The following is an 18,232-nucleotide window of genomic DNA, read 5'->3' on the forward strand; positions in this document are numbered from 1 at the left end:
CTTTCTCACTCTAAGGCTTATTTAACTTGATTGTGAAATGAATTAATTTCATTTCCCTAAGTTATATTTATGTTATTTATAGTCAAAGTTACACATTGCACATAATCGGGAAGATAATCACAGGGAAATGAAAGAACAATTAATTATCATGAACAATTAAATAACTTTAACATAAATTAATGATTATTTAGATTTTCATTATAGCCAGTATGTTCAAAGCTGATGTACTGTTTTTTCCCTGTTCTCCCATGAAATCTAAGGTTCTTATATCTTAAACTTTGCACATTTTACATTTCCCTGGAAAAAATGCGCATTCATTTAATTACCTGTCAACCTTAGAGAGATATTTATTATGCAAACTGTATAATAAAGCTTTCCCCCACTTTTTTTTTTTAGTAACATTGCCTTGACCATCCTGATTCGTAATGCAGGAAGTGAAACCCAACAAATGTAAAGGCCAGTAAGTTGGGAAAAAAACTGGTTTACCCAAACAGTCACTAGAACTTGTGTTACTGCATATTCAACAGCTTTTGACAATTGATGAGTATTTGAGAAACAAACCTGAGCGGAAACCCTGAAAACTCAGCAATTCTGACCTCAATAGAAGCTATGTGTCAATGTAATTAATTAAGTTTTGTGCTTTCCCATATTTTTCAGTTGCACATGTGGTAATTCTGAAGTACCTTCTTTTTTTCCTACTTACCTGCTATTAAGAAGAAATCCTGCGTTCCTCAAGGCTGTACAGTTTTCCTATCTATTTGTCATTCAAGTTACAGTTAGTATGTGTGCCTTTAGTCTGGCTTTGCACCTTTTTCATACCTTCTTGTTCCCAAGACTGAATTGTGAAATTGGCAGTTGCAAGCCTTTCACTTTTTGTATGTGGCTTTAAGAAGCCCATTTCTGCCCTTTCAGTATTGCGTTTCTCTGACTATCTTGTTGGTACTTGATGGAGCAATACCTGCAAGAGTCACTAACTGATAAAAGAAGCAAAAGTTATGTTACTTGATCATCCTGGGATAATGTCCACACAGGTAGCCCATCTTTAATAACCCCAATTGAACCGGATTTTCAATTGCTAAATAGTTATTATGAGAAACCATATGACTGTACCACTTAATGACAACAGTTTTCTAATCCTGGTTGTGGTCATGAGGCCAGAACTTCACACTTCTCCTACACTCTACTTATTGCCTCTACTTCAACTCCCCTCACCCACAACCTCCTGCCATCTCTTTGCCTTTTTGGACACCTTGGACACTGCCCTGCACTCGCACTGCCCTTATCACTCCCTGTTTCCCCTTAGCTGACCTCTGCTATCTTTTTCCGCTTCCTGCTGATGAAGTGCCCAACTGGTCCTATATTAGGCAACTGTTGACCACACATGACCTTCCTGAACTACGGTTTGTTCTGCACAGTCATAGCTTTGAATGGTCCCTAAACAAAGGGTTATTAAGTGAGGATTGCCTGTATTGCAAATCTACACCAATTTTTAGATCTTGGAAATCTAGAATGGGTTAATGCAGCTTTATTTTTAAATATACATTAAAACAGGAATCTGATTAATGTGTACTGCATCACATTGTATCAATCAGACCTCACTTTTATATGTAGAAAGCAATGATGGTACCTGCTGTTTTAAAGCTTAAACATTGCTTTTGAGGAAATACAATGAAAGCTTTGAAGCTTTGTTTCACAGATCTTTTGCTTCAGTTTGGCAGAATATAGCGGTGCGGCTATGATGATAGAAGTGGCAGTAATTTGAAGAGTTGGCCAAAAACCAAGGTGCTTGAAATTAAAAACCAGAGTTTTTGAACAGGAGCCCAGTAAATAATATTTGGAAACTATCTCTGCTTTGTATACCAGTTAAAATACCTGTTTTCAGCTGAAGGTATTGTGAGAATCAAGGATATAGCTTATTGATCTATTAGATTCAATAAGTCCTATGGATGATAGCAGGCCCCAGTAGAAAGAGACATGAACCAAAGTTTTCAGCTAGGATGGTTTCAAAATATACCAGAACTATTTGTAATCCTGCTGAGCCGTTGCTAACTGTGAAAACATATTTTTGCAAAGTACTTGGATGGAAAAGTTTAAAACAGGAAGAATGAAACCGTTGGAAATGAGGAATTGAAAGTAATGTACACAAGTCTTTAAGGAAAGTGACAGTGAAGTTGTGAAGCGTGTATGTGGTTAGAAGAAAAGTATAAAGGATAGAGTTGAAGTTCAGCTTGGGGCCCTTTGATTTATGGCAGTCCTTGCAGGACCTGCTATATGTCATTGGACCCCATTGCAATGGCTTATTAATGTAAGTGTATTACTGCTATTATATCTTTTATATCTATTCATCTTAAAGTAAGAATTTTTGTTTGTGTTGCTGTCTGTTTCCTATTGATATTTTTTTATAACAGTATAGTTTGTATTGCTTACAAATCTGACTTTTCTAATCATGCAGTTCACAGACCATTTTATTGTAAAATATAGGAACATTGCAAGATTTTTAAGTTGAAATCAGACTCTGAATATGTAACAACAGGGCTAAATCCATAGGGGGAAAGTTAAGAGAACTCAATACTAATTTTTGCAGAAGTCCTCTGGGTCTGCATATTCCAGATGCATATCCTGCTATAGTGGATGGTTGGAGAGTCCTTAATTCTGTTGCTTATCTTCAAGAACTTCCTGCTGTAGGGAATAGTAATTTTCAGTGTATTACTTGCTTTCGAGGAAACATCTCACCTGATAGTCTTTTTGCTAATACAGGTGTGACAGAGACATGGGATTTAGGTGTGCTGTGTTGTTTCCTTATACATTTTTTAAAAAAATGAAAAGAAATTTTATAGTGCTACTTCATTATTGATTTTATTTAAAAAAGGAAAGGAGAAGATAGAATCCCTTTTTGGATAGTCACATGCGGGGGTGGGATTCTACCTGGTCAGACTGGTTCTATAGAACCAGTTGTTATGATTCTTCCCAGTTCGGAGAATCGGCAAATCACGCTACTGGCTGGCCCCTCCCCTCCCCACTCACTCCTTACCTGGCATGAGCGCCATCAAACTTGCCTGCCTTTGGTAAGTTGCTATTTTTCTCCCCTCCCCCCCCGACATCAGCTGTTCTGCTGTGCCAGGAGATTTAGATTAGCTAGAAAGCAGGAAATAGTTGGATTTCTTGCTTTCTAGCTAATCTAAAAGTAGAGCTGAACCTTCTAGGACTGAAGCTTCTATTTTTCAATGCAGACTCAGGTAGCAGATTGCAAAATCATAGATCTCTAAGTGAATCTGTGATTCTGTGAGCAACTCAATCTGCCTGCCTGCTTTGCTTGATTTTCGGTAAAAGTTGCTCTTTTTTAATAAAAAATTCAATATTTACATAAAAATAATATTTACATACAAGCCATGCCCAGCCAGTCACATGACCACTAAGCCACACCCACAAATTAGGCCACAGCCACAGAACCGGTTGTTAAGAAATTTGAAGCCCGCCCCTGGTCACATGCATTTTACCTTTCAGTGACAAAAGAGTAATAAAATATAGAATTGTTCAGATCATTCAGACTACATCTCAGAAAGTTGGTCCTTTGAAAAATGTAAAAGAAAATATAAAGTTTGCAAACCATCAGGATTTTCTGCTTTTTAGGAGCAATTGTAGCATAAAGGTTCAAATTGCAAAAACAAGGAGTTATTGACAAAACATAGAGCCAATAAATATAAGAGACAAAATGTTAGAATTAAACACATACACAATAAAAACAATTAGTTTTATTCAATGTTTTATGGTAAATGTATTACTATTTTTTTAGGATAAATTGATGCATGAAGTCTACATACTTTTCTTTTTTTCCATCTTGTAAATTGTAACTTTTTATGAGTGATTCAGGAATGCTACTGTACCTATGAACCAAGAAAATTTAGAATAAGAAGGAACATTATTCTGACATGTGTCTGTTTTGCAGAAGAGGTTATTACATTTTGCACCCATTTCTGCTTTTAATTTTGTGTGTGGCGGACCCCAAAGCTTTTTGCATTATAACCTTTCTTTTTAATTTCTGTCTCATTCTGTACAGGTCGTTCCATTTGAAGTTTACTTCCACTGCTTATTTGGTTAGAATCTTATGTGTTCAAAAGCCAGAAGAAATGTGACACAATGCAAATCATACAACATCTTTCTTTAATTTGATTTTCCTGCTTTCCTGCATTGTAGCAGGACTCCATCAAGAAAAGTATCCAAAGAGAAGCTTCTAATCTATGAAGGGCCATGGGCTTTTGGCCTGCCAGCTTTCATTTCTCCTACAAACTCAAGCTATTGATGCTCATTACCCTCTGCATCTTATTGATAGGCTGGGCTACCTCTACTTACCGGCTGGATATTTTACATGAAACTCCAGCAGAAAAAGGCATGGTTGAAAGTTTCAGGAAGCCAACCACTATTAAAGAGGAACAAAAGGAGAATTCAAAGGCCATCCTTATCGAGAAACTACCCACAGCAATACCCCCCTGTCCTTCTCTGTCTCCTTATCTACGTAAGTCAATTCACATTTTATTCTTTCTGGGGGGAAAAAGGGGGAAGTTAAGGCCTTGAACTAATTCCCCCCAAGGTTTAGTCTTTATGATGAAAATGCTAAATCCCAAAATTGTTCTTTTGAACAGATTAGTCATCTTCTGTCTTCTGGTAATATATTCCTGTGTCTGATAGAAAGTCTCTTAAGCAGAGGTGGGCAATTAATTTTCTGAAGGGGGTCACATAAAAAACTGGGAGTTTTGTGGAGGGCCACCACTACCCCCCCCCCCCACTGCCACTTTCCCTGCTACCATACTGATGCCTTCCCCCGCCCAAATGTCGATGTCATGTCCCCAAAGCCAATGACACCACTAGTTAGACTGGGTCTGCCGATGGATTGAAAAACACCCAGGTCTGTTTTTAAGGATTATTTAAATACTCATATAGCAAAACTGCTATTGTTGGATCTTAAATTTCATCATTAATGTGACCCAAGATAATAAGATTTTTTTAAATATTTGTATTAGTTCCTGTAAAATGTCAGGAAATTCCAATATTTCCTCCATAATCTAAAAATATTTTTAAAAATTATTTATTTCAATGTATTAGCTTCCAAATGGACATCCCACATAATATCAAATAATAAAATCCATTGATGGGATTCACCCATCAAAAAGCAACTACTATTCTAATTTAGCAATGTATGGATACAGCTTTAATGAAAAATTGTAAACATCACATATTCTGTTGCTTTTGCAGTTCTTTCTTTTGGATTTGAATCATAAAATGCTAGTGTGGAATTAAATGTATGCCCTATTTTAAGTATAATAGTAGGAATTAAGAAGCAAAAGCCCCAAGAACATAGGGTGGGACATCATATTGTAGTTATTTATTTATTTAGCAATGTTTGTAGCCTTTCTCAATCCTGAAAGATTCAGGGCAATGAACCACAAAGCATATTGACATAAATACAGCAACAATAAAAACAGTACAATTCAATCATAAAAATGCATGTGAATGGCATCCATAGCCATTGGAAAATCCAGATTTAAACAGCTAGTGAAATGCAAAAAGGAACAGGGCCAAATGCCCTGCAGGAATCATTTACCAAAGTATGTGGCAGTATCACCATTAGCCTGTTACATGTGTGTTGCTCATTCTTTCAGTAGTCTGGCTGCTATATTTTTTGCTGTTTGACTCACATAAACTGTTGCAGCAGCCGAGCAAAATGATGATCATGGTATGAGTTACTATTGCCAGAATATTGTTGGCCAACTGGAGTTTTAATTGACACACACTCTGTAATCTGAGCAAAAGCCTCCGTGGTCCATCTTCTGCTTGACTGGGGAGCCTGTGGTTAGTTTCCATTTATAGCTTACCTTTATTCCAAGACCCTAAAACCCGGTGCATAAATCTTTCATAATTTATCCTCTCAAAAACAACCCTGTGAGTTCAGTGAGTGGAAATGGCTTAAAGTCAATGTGCTTTATGGTCAAATGAGAAGACGAAACCCCATCTGCCTGATCTAAGTTGGGCACCTTAACCATTGCAGGACATTCACTCTTAAAAGACTGCAGTGGGCAAGATATTGCACAAAGAAGATTGAAGTTTAGTGCAATTGGTCAACTTAAACAATGACATGTGTTACAGTAAATTCAGTATTTATGGTTTGCAAACCATGTTTTATATTTTTAGCACTACCCATTAGCCAGGGTGCTATGATTTACTTAACAAACTGTGCACCCAAGAAGTCAAGTTCTGGCAAAAATGTAAAGCCAATCATTACCTACCCCATTCTGTCCCCAGCAAAATTGTGGGTAGCTTACCAATTGCCAATTGTTTATATGGCATTTACTCAGGGGTGGGATTCAACCAGTGTTACTACCAGTTCGGTGCTTATGTTTACACTGTGCATGCGTGTAATACAATGATAGCTGTGCCTCCCAGACAGCTGATAAGCGCTGCACACAGGTGCACAGCGTTTGAAAACGTCTTTTTTCCTGCTTTTTCAACCTCAGCTGTGCTGCGCAAAGCAACTGAGGCTGAAAAAGCAGGAAATAAAGTTCAGGTTAGAGCCGGGTTGGGCAGGCGGGCCAAACAGCAGCAAACACAGAACCAGTTTGATGTCTGCTGCTCTTCAGAGCTACCGGTTCTATAGTGCCGAGCAGAACCAGTAGCATCCCATCCCTGCATTTACTGTAATGGAGCTGAATTTCAAAAAACTGGGAACTGCAGACCTCTTCCTTATCCTTTTTATGATTCTATAACCACAGGAGCTGATAGACAGTGCAACAAACGACCTTTCCTTCACAGGAGGAGTTTAGACAGAGGCTCGATAGCCAGTTGTCATATAGTAATATTCGGCCAAGTATCAGAGTAAAAGATCTCCAGCCCTTCCCCACCCCTTACAGTCTGTGGTTCTATCATCCCCAGTCAGGGGCTCTGAAGTTTATTGTAGTGAGAATTGTGAACACCAGACTTGCCTTTTCCTATAGGAGGCCCCAGCAAGCTGACTTTCAGAGCTTCTCTCACTCTGGAAGAGCTGCAAAAAGAGAATCCTTCGGTAGCCAAAGGGCGCCACAGGCCAAAAGATTGCACAGCTCAGCAACGGGTGGCTATATTGATTCCACACCGCAATCGAGAGAAGCATCTGCTGTACCTGTTGGAGAATCTTCATCCATTCTTGCAGAGACAGCAGCTGGATTATGGCCTTTATGTCATCCACCAGGTGAGTCCATATAGAGTGAGAAAAGCAAACGTCTCCCTCAAATCAAGTAACTTCTGGTGACATGTCCAGGCAGTTTGTTTGGCAATAGTATGGAAATGGTTTGCGTTCTTTGGTGATGGATTTTTAAAATGTAATTTAATTTTTTATTATTTGACTTTCCAGACTAACCTGAGGTTATTTTCTGGTGATCTCCCATCCAATACTAACTAGGTCTGACCCTGTTTGTTCAATCAAGAACTGAGTACTACTAATGCCCTGAGATATTTTTGGGTGCCCTTTGCTTATTGTTTTTAACTGTAATTTTTTTTTAGTTAACTAGTAATATATTGGTTCTGGGAAGTCAAAATATTATTTCTATAGCTCTATTTACAAAACCAACCCAGAGTGTTACCAGTCCTGAAATGTCTTTGTATGTGTCCGTATTAAGTTTATTTTGTCTTTTGCTTTGAGAGCTTAAAGCAAATTGAACACATTAAACAGAGTAGGTGGCAAATTAAGTTTATGCACCATTGGTAGAGTATTATTGTTTTCTAACTGCAGGTCCTGAAATATATATTATCTTCATTGCCCGTTCGCATCCTGCTCATGGTTTGGTATCTGACTTCTTTTTTGCTATAGCTATCAATTCTTGTGCTCACTTTTTTTTAAAGACAGAGACTTTTTTCTTCTCGAATAAAAGTTCTCAGTCTTTAATTCTATGAAAGCAAAGGCATTGCAGCCCAAGAAGCAATAAAGCTGTACATTTATTCATTAATGTATTTATGGCTAATGTTTTGCTGTTGGAGGCTGTTATCTCTCATTAATAAAGAGCTGTTAGTTCAGTTTCAAAAATGCTTTAAAGTAAAATCCAGAGTTAGAACATCTGATTTCTCATCACCATATGTGGTGTGCATCAGGGTTGTGTTTGACCTCGGTGAGCGTGGCCAGGATTGGCGTGGCCAGCTCGATGTCACTCGTGTCGGGAGGCCCTATGGTGGTTCAAGCACTCTGCCGGCAAAAATGGGCTCCCGAGCACTGTTTTCAGCTGCGACAGCCTTGTGCAACCCTCTGCCAGTGAAAACAGAGCTCGGAAGGGCCGCATGTGGGCCGGGCCAGATCTGGCCCCTGCGCCTTGAATTTGATACCCTTGAAATATATGGTCACCATCTCTTCATGATGATTGTCAGCAGCTAACTGCAGTTGAAAGCCAAAAAAATAATAATACTGTATAATTGGTCACCAATATAAAACCACAACCCCCCATTTACATAGCCACGCCATGGACTATGCTACATGTTCCAACCCTCATGCCTGGTGATGTCTTCAAGGCTTTACAAAAGAGCAACAGGATCAGGATCAATCTGACTAAATCATTGCAACCTCAGATTGAAGGACATATTCTGGCACACTTGAGAGGAAGAGTCAAATAGAAGTAGGCCCAGCTGCCTTGGCTCTTGTTTGAGGCAATCAGAAGAAATAAGAGGTCTTGGTTTTATACCCTTGCCAGGGTGTTGATTGCATTGACTTTTGAAGGACATTGTGAGAGTGCTTGATGTGGATAGAATAAACTGGTGTATATTTATTGTTTATAGGCTGGCAATGCCAAGTTTAACAGAGCAAAACTTCTAAATGTGGGATACCTGGAAGCACTGAAAGAAGAGAACTGGGGTTGTTTCATTTTCCATGATGTGGATTTGGTGCCAGAGAACGACTTCAACATTTATGTATGTGGCAGTCAGCCAAAACACTTGGTAGTGGGGAGAAATAGCACAGGTTACAGGTAAGAAATAATGTGTTACCATATGTGCTTTTATGTAATTTAATATATTTATGAGTTATATTTTTGACCTTGGTTTGTTTGGCTTTGAAGTAACAAATCTTGTTGCAGCTAAATTTAGAACCTGCCTCTAGCCCTCTGAATTATTAGCATATCCAAGTTGAATCAATGTAGAAATTAGTGACCTAAACTGAGGATTTTCCAATTTCATGCAGATGTTTAGATGCCCAAAACTGTACATTGATTTAATGGATTGTAAGAATAACCTTGATGGTGGAGGAAGGGGAAACTGCTTTCAGACTTCCAAAATTATATTACCATAATCTTACTATAGAGGTAATATTATGGATAGTATTTTGGAATATAATGAATAACAAATCCATAATGCATTGAGGAAAAAAAGTTTTTGCAAAATATTTCAAGTAGAGAAAAATAATTAATAAAACTCTTCACGTTTGCAATATATAAAAAGCCTTACTGATAAGTAGATGTTTTAAGATAATGCCTGGAATCTGCCCAAATGGGCAAAATTTTGGTTCCTTTCAGTTTTCTGACTTTATCTGTAATCTTCTCTAGCATGGCACTCGAAGAAGGCTTAATGACTCATATCCCATTTGTTAGCTTGTGTAAGGTTTTCTGTTGTTCACCTATTATTATTTTAGCTGTTATACTTAAGTAAACAATAAGTTACTTAATTAATAATTAATAATAATAATTAAACAATTAATTTACTTTCAATCAAATAAGTGCAGTACATTCATTTTTAGTAATGAAGATATTTGAAGATAATGAAGATGCTAAAGATTTTAAGTGGAAGAGTATGATTTTCTCATGACTACCATAAATGAAAAACTCCTTTTGTAAACATCTTCCACAGCATTTGGAAGAATAAATATGACACATGTATAGTAATCTAACCAAGGTAAAATTCCAGCAAAGTGTAATCTTTCACTGAGGCTCCTACCTTGAATTAGAAGTAAATCCACTTAGTTTCCATATTGTCTGCCATTTTGGCTCCTTTATAGTTTTACCAAAATCACTATTCCACACTTCCTTTAAGCTTAGGAATGAATCTCCTTTTTCTAATTGCAATGATTAATTTTGTACCATCAAATCAATGTGGACTCTTAATCATATATAGATATTTGTAAGATAACCTGTCTCTAACTTGGCCCTTGAGCAATTCAGAGGCATCCCCATTACCAATGTTAAGTCTATCCAGGTTGTTTCTGGTTGTCCTCTTCTCTTTTCTTCCACCTTTCCCAGCCTCACAGCCTTCTCTTGAGTAGGGCAATTTGAGCCTAGTTATTCATACCTCAAGTGTGAATTCTGGATCCTTTTGTTTGTTTTCTTGCCTGTAATGTTTTCTCAGTAGTCTTTTCTATAACTAAAGATCAAAAGCATCAATGCTTTTTCTATCCTGCTTCTTAAAAGTCAAATTTTCACTTCTACCCAGTGTTGTAGGGAAAATAGATGCTTGCACTGTTCTCATCTTTGTTAAACATACACACATTAGAACATCTGATTATGTTTTCCAAGATCTTCATGGCTGCTCTGTCAAGTGCTAGGTACTGGTATATTTCTTGACTACTTGTTCCTTTACTGTTGATGGTTGATCTTAAAAGGCAGAAGCTATGATATTTATCAATTATGTCTTTCCACTATCAATTACAAGGCTCATTATTATCTGAACTTTGTAATTTTAGTTCCATTTTTTTTCATTGTGGTCCTTGACTTTTATTACTATAGCTCTTAGATCCTTGCTATTTTAGCTCCCCAATTAATATCATCATCATAACACACTTCATTGATGTATCTTCCGCCAACTTTAAAAACACATGTTTTCTTTCAAATTCCTTTTAAATATTTTCACTGTTTAGATTGAATAAATAAGTGGAGACAGCCATCTCTCACTCTTTTGCCAGCCTCGAGCCTGTCTTTTTCAGCATGTTATCTCCAGAATGTGACTTCCTAACTTATGCATGGGCATCAACATTTTTAACATTATTCCTTTTGATCATTTCAAATAGTTAAATATGAATTTTCCAAAACTGATATAATTTTGGATGGGCAGCTCAGCTGAGCCCTGGATTCCTGAAGGAAAAAATAATAATTATTCTGGATTTCATAATTAGATACTAAGTATTAGCCACTTTCTAGAAGGTGACAGAAATTGAACAGACCTACTTTCTATCTCCTGGTTTTATTTGGTAGCATTTACAGCATGTATTTCTACCTGGGATTCAGGGTTGAACTACAGTGCCAATGTAATTCAGATGTCAACTTTTTTTTAGCAAAGGAGGGAAAAGTGCCAGGCCATCTGAGCTTCCTGTCTTCAGATAAGTTGCTGCCACCTACTGCCCTATTCTGGTGTTTGTAAAAAAGTATGGCTTACATTTTTACTTGCCCCATTTTGTTTTAAAATAATACATATTACAGGCAAGGTAATGTCGCCCAGTTTTGTTTTCCATTGCTAAAGTGTAATCAGCTTTGTTATTCTGAAGAATCATGGATGTTGTGAAATATGGAACTGAGCAAGACTTACTTAAATATCCACAATTAGACGCAGAGAAGATAAATTCTTATTTTGACCCACCACATGCATTTTCTTTTGTTGGCCAACGTTAATATGATTAAAAAAAATAAAAATAAAAACAAAGTTCTTTTTTAAAGCAGGGGTTGGCAACTATATTGGCCAGAACAGAATTATGGACAGATCACACCTCCCCCCCCCCTGTCTTGTTTGACATTCAATACCTTGTTTCACTTTGTACAGTAAGGTGCTAAGAAAACTCCTAGTTGCTTGCTGAAATAGGTTCATCAGCTGTTCCATGGAACAAATTATGCTCCTTACTGGTCCACCTGTTATTTGTCCCTGCTCTAAACAACTTGGTTGTAATTGTAATTTTTGAATCTTTTGGGTTAAGCAACAATTTGATGAGAGACGTATTTGAACTTTGATGGGTGCACTCATCAAATGGTTTAATCATGATCACCACCCTTCATAAACACTCATGTACTAGAAGATGAATAGTTGTCAACCTTGCAGCATTTCCACCTCCTGTCATAAAGTTATGGATATGATAAGGGTTTCAAGGAACTTCTCAACCAGTTGTCTATAACAGCGGTCGCCAATCAGTGGGCCGCGGTCCACTGGTGGGCCGTGAGAAAATTTTGGTGAGCTGCAGAGAAATTTCACCCCCAGAGCAACCCCCCAAAGCAATTAATCCAGGCTGCACAGAAACAAAAGGTGTGTGAAGCTCCCTTCAGGTGAGCAGTGGGCACTTGCACTTGTGCATGAAGCTCATTTGCATAAGCTAAGGGGGCTTAAGTGGAGGGGGCTTGGGGTCACGTGCAAAGCTCCATTTGTGCAAATGGAGCTTTGTATGTGAGCGCAAAGGCCCACCAATTGCGCAAGTGGAGCTTCACATGCACAAGCATACATGTTTTCCCATCACTCGTGCGGTCTGGTTTCGAACAGGCTGCAGCCTGAGGGTTGGGGGCCCTTGCTTTAGAGGAATGTTTTGTTTTGGGAAAGGAACCCTCACTATAACAGAACCAGTCCCACAGGGTCTGTACATTACCACAATGGATTAAGCTAACTTATTAGTATCTGCTGAAGAAACTTGTTGGTATCTGCTGAAGAAAGCCCAACTGGTATCAACTCCTCTATTTTCATTTTGCTGTACTTGCTACTGAAGTAGGTAAAGATGCATAAGGCTTATATCTTGATTTATATGATTCTCCATTGGACCATCCATTATTATAAATCAAGGTATATAACATTAACTTTTTTTTCAGGGTAGAGAGAGTCAGAAGTGAATAAATTGAATCAAATAGACAAATCACCCCTTTGATCCTGTGATTTAGTGAATGTAAATCTCACACCATATGGAATTAATCAAGAGGCTTGATTTGGGGAATTCCCAGATCCCCACATTCCCCCAAAAGGGAGATAAAAGGGAGATAAGATGCAGGTGCTTAGTATATGAGTTTAATCCACCAGTACAGAATAGATGGGTTCATTATAATCCCAATGGGTAGTGAAGAGGCTTGTCATCATTGTCAAAATCAATGTGCAGTATTAGTTGAGATAGTAAAAGCCGAAAATCTTTGCCATACCTTTCTTGGGAAAACTTAGGAAAATGTATTGCTGGGTATTAATGCTTTTTTATGTTTGTTTTAAAACTTGGAATTGTGCAAACTTTCTGTTTCTGATAAAAATGTAAATGCCATTTTTTAAAAATAACTTTCCTGCCCCTGCATATGTGTTCATAGGTTGCGTTACCAAGGATACTTTGGCGGTGTAACTGCTCTGACAAGGGAGCAATTTCTGAAGGTGAATGGATTTTCAAACAACTACTGGGGCTGGGGAGGAGAGGACGATGACCTCCGGATCAGGTACATTTCAGTCAAATGCAAAGTGGGTGGCACGGATTGTGGGTGATGGGAATCTTTCTTGTGGCATGACTCACATTTGGTTAAGGCAAATTATCTTAAGAGAGTCTGGAAACCCGAGACCAGAGTTGGCATTGCAGGAAGCTTAATTAGAAATATGAAAGTGTGTCTTGACTTTTTTAAAATGTGGAAGTCCACTCCACTGACTAGGATTGGCTGCACTTATATGAGATGATTTTCTTAAGACTGCTTGGCATAACCACGGACAACCTTCTTGTTACTTGTTTTTTTAATCACCCCTCTGTATTTGGCTTATTTCAGGTATCTTCTTCCATGAAGCAGCATGAAAGTAATGCTGCCCTCTTAGTGCAAGGTGGGAATAATTCAGCAACAGATGAACAATAATCAAACCATTCAAAATTGTGCCAATGTATGGAAACCTATGATGTAACTGTAGGCTGATGTCTTAGGCTTGTTCTAGTACTTGTCTGCACACTACCATAGTTGCTATTTGCAGAACAATACAACTGCACTGTATCTGCTTTAGGGTCCAGCGGTACAATTAAGAGAGGAATCTTCAAACAGTCTCTGGCTTTTTGTGCATGTGCTTCTGATGAGCATGAACTATTCATGGGGAGACAATGAAAGACAGCCTTCAGAACAGTTGTGCAAGGCTTCTGAGCTGGCTGAGCTCTGATGGTCCAAACAGAAGGATCTCACTAGACCTAGTTGAAAAAAACAAAGGAATATAGAGTAGAGTTCCAGTAAAATGAATAACAATTATATAAAATCCTTTTCAGGTTCATATCAGAAATTTCTGATGTGTTTTTCTGGTTGTGTTGGCTCTGCCTGTCAGTAAATGTAGCATTTAGAATTGGTTCATTCTGTTTGTCTTTCTGCCTAAAGGTCAACAGAGATGAGTTTTGCAAGAAGATAAATGCTTAGCATTCAGAGGAACAGATAGTGCAGTCCTCATTTTTAAAAGAAGGAATGCTAAAAAGTGCTATGCTAGAATCAAGAATGCTTTGTTTGCTGTGGTCTGTTTTTCATTCTATAAATTGTGATACCAGCCTCTCCTAATCTGGTGCTTTGTAGTGTTTTGAAATTATAACTTCCAAAATTGTCTCAATGCTTCTAGAATCTAGATGATACTTGTCTGGCGAACACTGGAAATAGATAAGGGCATTTCCATTACCCACCTTTAGTCAATTCATTCCTAGTAAATTTGCAAATGATCAGTATTGCTGAAATTCATCCAAAGTCTTGGCCATTGAATCCTCCTGCTCAGTGTATCAGTTGAGTTTGAAACATCCTCAACAGAGAGTTATCCAATCTGTTTGACAGTGTCAGTGACAAGAAGCAAACCATCTCTCTATGGAGATGGTTCTGTTCTCAAACATCTGGTCTCTGTTATGTTTTTTTCCTTTATAATCAGGGGCAGACTTCCTCCCTGCATTCTCTCTCTCCTGTAGCCAGGAATAGTTAAGGACAAGACCATGATGACAAGACCATGTTCATACAGGTAGTCCTTGACTTAAGACCAAAATTGGGTCCGATATTTCTGTTGCTAAGAAGGTAGTGTTAAGCAAAACACAAACATACAGTACATAATCCTCCTTCCTCCTCCCCCTATTTTCCCCACAACAGCAACATGTGAAGTAAGTTGGGCAGAGAGAAAGTGATTGGCCCAAAGTCCCCAAGCCAGTTTTCATGCCTATGGTGGGATTAGAACTATAAACCATATCCTGGTTTCTAGGCCAGCACATTATACCAAACTGGCTCTCTGTCACTGTAATTGAACAGTTGCAAGGGAAGGAAAAAAAAACTATAAAACAGCTGCTACAATCGTCAACTCTTGTAGATGTCACATGATGAATCCTATGGTCAATGATATCAATATAAATTCAATAAATAAATAAATAAAAGCCCCCCATGAAGCCTAATAGGGTAACAAAGATTGCCCTTCCCCATCCAGGTCATCCACAACAGCACTCAATGCAGTAACAGATGATTATATACTCAGATCATTTGCTTCTTTCAGGGACCTCTGTAGCTGAGCCCCAACTACCGATTTTTCACCATCCCTTGTGGTCAGAGTGTAGGGCTTCAACATAGGCTATTGCTTGTGATCGGTTAAATTCCTTGTTTGTTTTTTTCCATTGCTTTAGGCAGGTAAAGATGCTTGGCAGGTAAGTCACATCGAGTATGGCAACAAGTCTCAGTCGCTTGTGAAAAGCTAAGAAAGCATGATGCCTGCCCAGATATCAGAACTTACTGGCCATATTAGATACAATGTGCAGGAACAATTTCAATGATTATTTATGAGATCTATCCTACCTTTCCTCTAGGACCTGAAGGTGACTTACATAGCATTCCTGCCTTCAGTTCTTATAGTAGTTTTGCAGAGTGAAATGGATTGAGAATTAGTAACAGGGCTTGGCTATCATGGTTAAAAATGGACTTGAACCTGAGTTTCCTATGTTCTAGTCTAGTACCCATTCCATAACAATGTAATATGAATTATTCTGCTTACTATTGGTGGTATTACATATATTGACATGATTGGTACTTCTCGGGAAAAGTGGTTTCAAAGGCAAATTTAAAAGGCAGAAAAGTAACATGTACGTGAACAATTTTCCCTGCTCTGTTTTCAATTCTTTGCAGGCCTCTTCTTTCATTTTGTTAAGAATAAAAGCTCATCTGGAATCCTGAAAAACAGAAAATCAGCTGCAGAGTGAAATGCAGGAACAAATTAATAGGCAGTTTTCTCTATTTCACATCCCACTCAAGCTATTTCACTTTAGAAGCAGCAGCAGTTGGAGAATTAAGATTAGGAAAGACAGTTCTGAGATCAAAAACTCATCTAGTTCAGGAATTTATTTCCAAGTTGACCAGTAAGTAAATAAATAGTTGTGTTGTCCTACCTATATCCTGATGATAGGTACAAAGAACCTGATTGATTAGTAGTTGTGATCAATAGCCTTATCCTCTATCATTTTAATGTTATTAAAACTTTCTGCTCTAATTGCCATCCCTGTATCTTGTAGCAATGTATTCCACAGGTTGCAAATTCTTTAATTTTCACAAATTTCCCATAATTCAGCTTCATTGAACGTTGGTTGGGGTGCACCAAGGGAGAAAACTGATCTTATCCACCTCTTCATCAGCATGAATTTGTTGTATATAATTCAGCTGTGCAAATTTGATATTTGATTCAGAAGAGGTACTTTGGAGCACAAATGCATTGTCTACAACTCATTCAATCAGTTGTATATTTCCAAGATCACTTGGCTGCTATGAACGCTTCCCCAAAGCAGCATGATTCTGGAAAAAGGCGTATTATTTTAATGAATTACAGCTAGATACAGGGCTTATATTCCTGTATATTCTGATACGTTCTTCCAAATTAAACATGTATTAGTCTTAACATGCAATTGGAGCTTGTACTAAGATTGTCCTTCCTTAAAACAAAATCCATTTTCATCCATTAATCAAAAAAAATGCCAAAGAATTTTTCTGCCTTCAACATAGGGTTTTTGGAGAGTAAGTAGGATTCATGAAAATTGTGCCATTTCCACTTTTCAGTGCCAATTTATGTAGTGCTTATTCTGTGCTTGCTGCATTCTCATTCATATAATCTTATAGTTAGATTTAAGGGAAGTAAAATGTGCAAATTGAGAAAGAGCCTTTATTCTAGAGGTTCTCTTTTCAGGACTGGAATGCTGAATTCATATCATGGTTGCTTTCATGTGCGCTTTCCTAGTCACTATCAGTAAACAAAATGGCCAGGTAGCTCTCCATCATATTTTCTAATCATCTACCATAATGCTTGCACTTCACAACTTGTCATTACTCATAAATTGTCATTTTTGTTTTCAGGGTTGAAATGCAGAAAATGAAGATAATCCGACCTTCCCCTAGTATAGCCAAGTACACTATGCTCTTTCATACCAGAGACCAAGGCAATGAGGCAAATGGCCAGAGGTAAGTTTAGAAAACTCTTCTGTCTATGAAGCAAATTCCACTGAAGAGTATAATTGGTGATGGGAAAAATTAGACTGGATTGTGTTCCTGATAGATACAGTATCTATCTACTAGATAGATACAGTATGTTTGGGAGACTGTATATCTGAGAATGGATGGCATTTAAAATTGCTTATTATACAGCCTCTTGAGATGCATTTTAACATATGACTTAATATGTGACCTGTTTTTCTTTTCTTTTCCTCCTACCTCCAACATTAAAATCTCTTCAGAATGAATCTCTTGCATCAGGTGTCTCAAGTATGGAAGACCGATGGGCTAAATTCATGCTCCTATAAACTGCTTTCAAAAGAATACAATCTTTTATATACGAATATTACAGTGGATTTTGGAAGGCAAACTAAGTTCACATAACCATTTCTTATGGCTAATAAATTTTATTCAAATAGACCCCCAAAAAGTAATGACTTGAGCTACAGCAGTGAAATATTTCATTTTCTGTTGGTGGATACTCAACAAGTTCTTTACACAGGGAATGTTTTTCAAACTGATAATTACTTCCTTTTGAGCTATAAGACAACACTGGAATTAAAGACTTTCTTTGGATAAAAGTAACCCTTTGTAAAGAATTCTACTGAACATTTTTTTTTAAATGAGATATAAGAACAGTTCAACGGTTAATTTTTCAATAAAGCAAGACTTTTTTTTCCAATCCAACTTTTTAAAACATGTTTTTTTTAGTTGAAGAATTGCTCATCATAATATTCTAAAGAGATGGTACATAATTTCTTTTTCTTAAATAAGGAAAAAATTAAACTTTGAATAAAGTGTAACAGCTGTTGATCTTCGGTTTTCATATTTATCCGAATATCTTC

The 18,232-nt window shown here is 37.6% G+C and overlaps 1 protein-coding gene across 3 annotated transcripts in view; it reads left to right on the plus strand.

The window, feature by feature from the left end:
- Positions 1–18,074, plus strand: part of B4GALT4 (beta-1,4-galactosyltransferase 4) — a 28,541-nt gene extending 10,467 nt beyond the window's left edge. For all 3 annotated transcript variants that reach the window (XM_026681871.2, XM_087966379.1, XM_087966380.1), the window contains exons 2-7: positions 4,058–4,513; positions 6,987–7,219; positions 8,791–8,978; positions 13,254–13,376; positions 17,253–17,357; positions 17,630–18,074. In XM_026681871.2, the coding sequence (XP_026537656.1) occupies positions 4,249–4,513; positions 6,987–7,219; positions 8,791–8,978; positions 13,254–13,376; positions 17,253–17,357; positions 17,630–17,771 (1,056 nt within the window). In that variant the 5' untranslated portion in view covers positions 4,058–4,248 and the 3' untranslated portion in view covers positions 17,772–18,074. The remainder of the gene's footprint in view (positions 1–4,057; positions 4,514–6,986; positions 7,220–8,790; positions 8,979–13,253; positions 13,377–17,252; positions 17,358–17,629) is intronic.
- Positions 18,075–18,232: the final 158 nt, after the last annotated feature.

Source organism: Notechis scutatus, chromosome 5 (assembly GCF_049901735.1).
Source record: "Notechis scutatus isolate UNSWTSFEM ecotype Mainland chromosome 5, rNotScu1.2, whole genome shotgun sequence".
NCBI classification, from domain to species: domain Eukaryota; kingdom Metazoa; phylum Chordata; class Lepidosauria; order Squamata; family Elapidae; genus Notechis; species Notechis scutatus.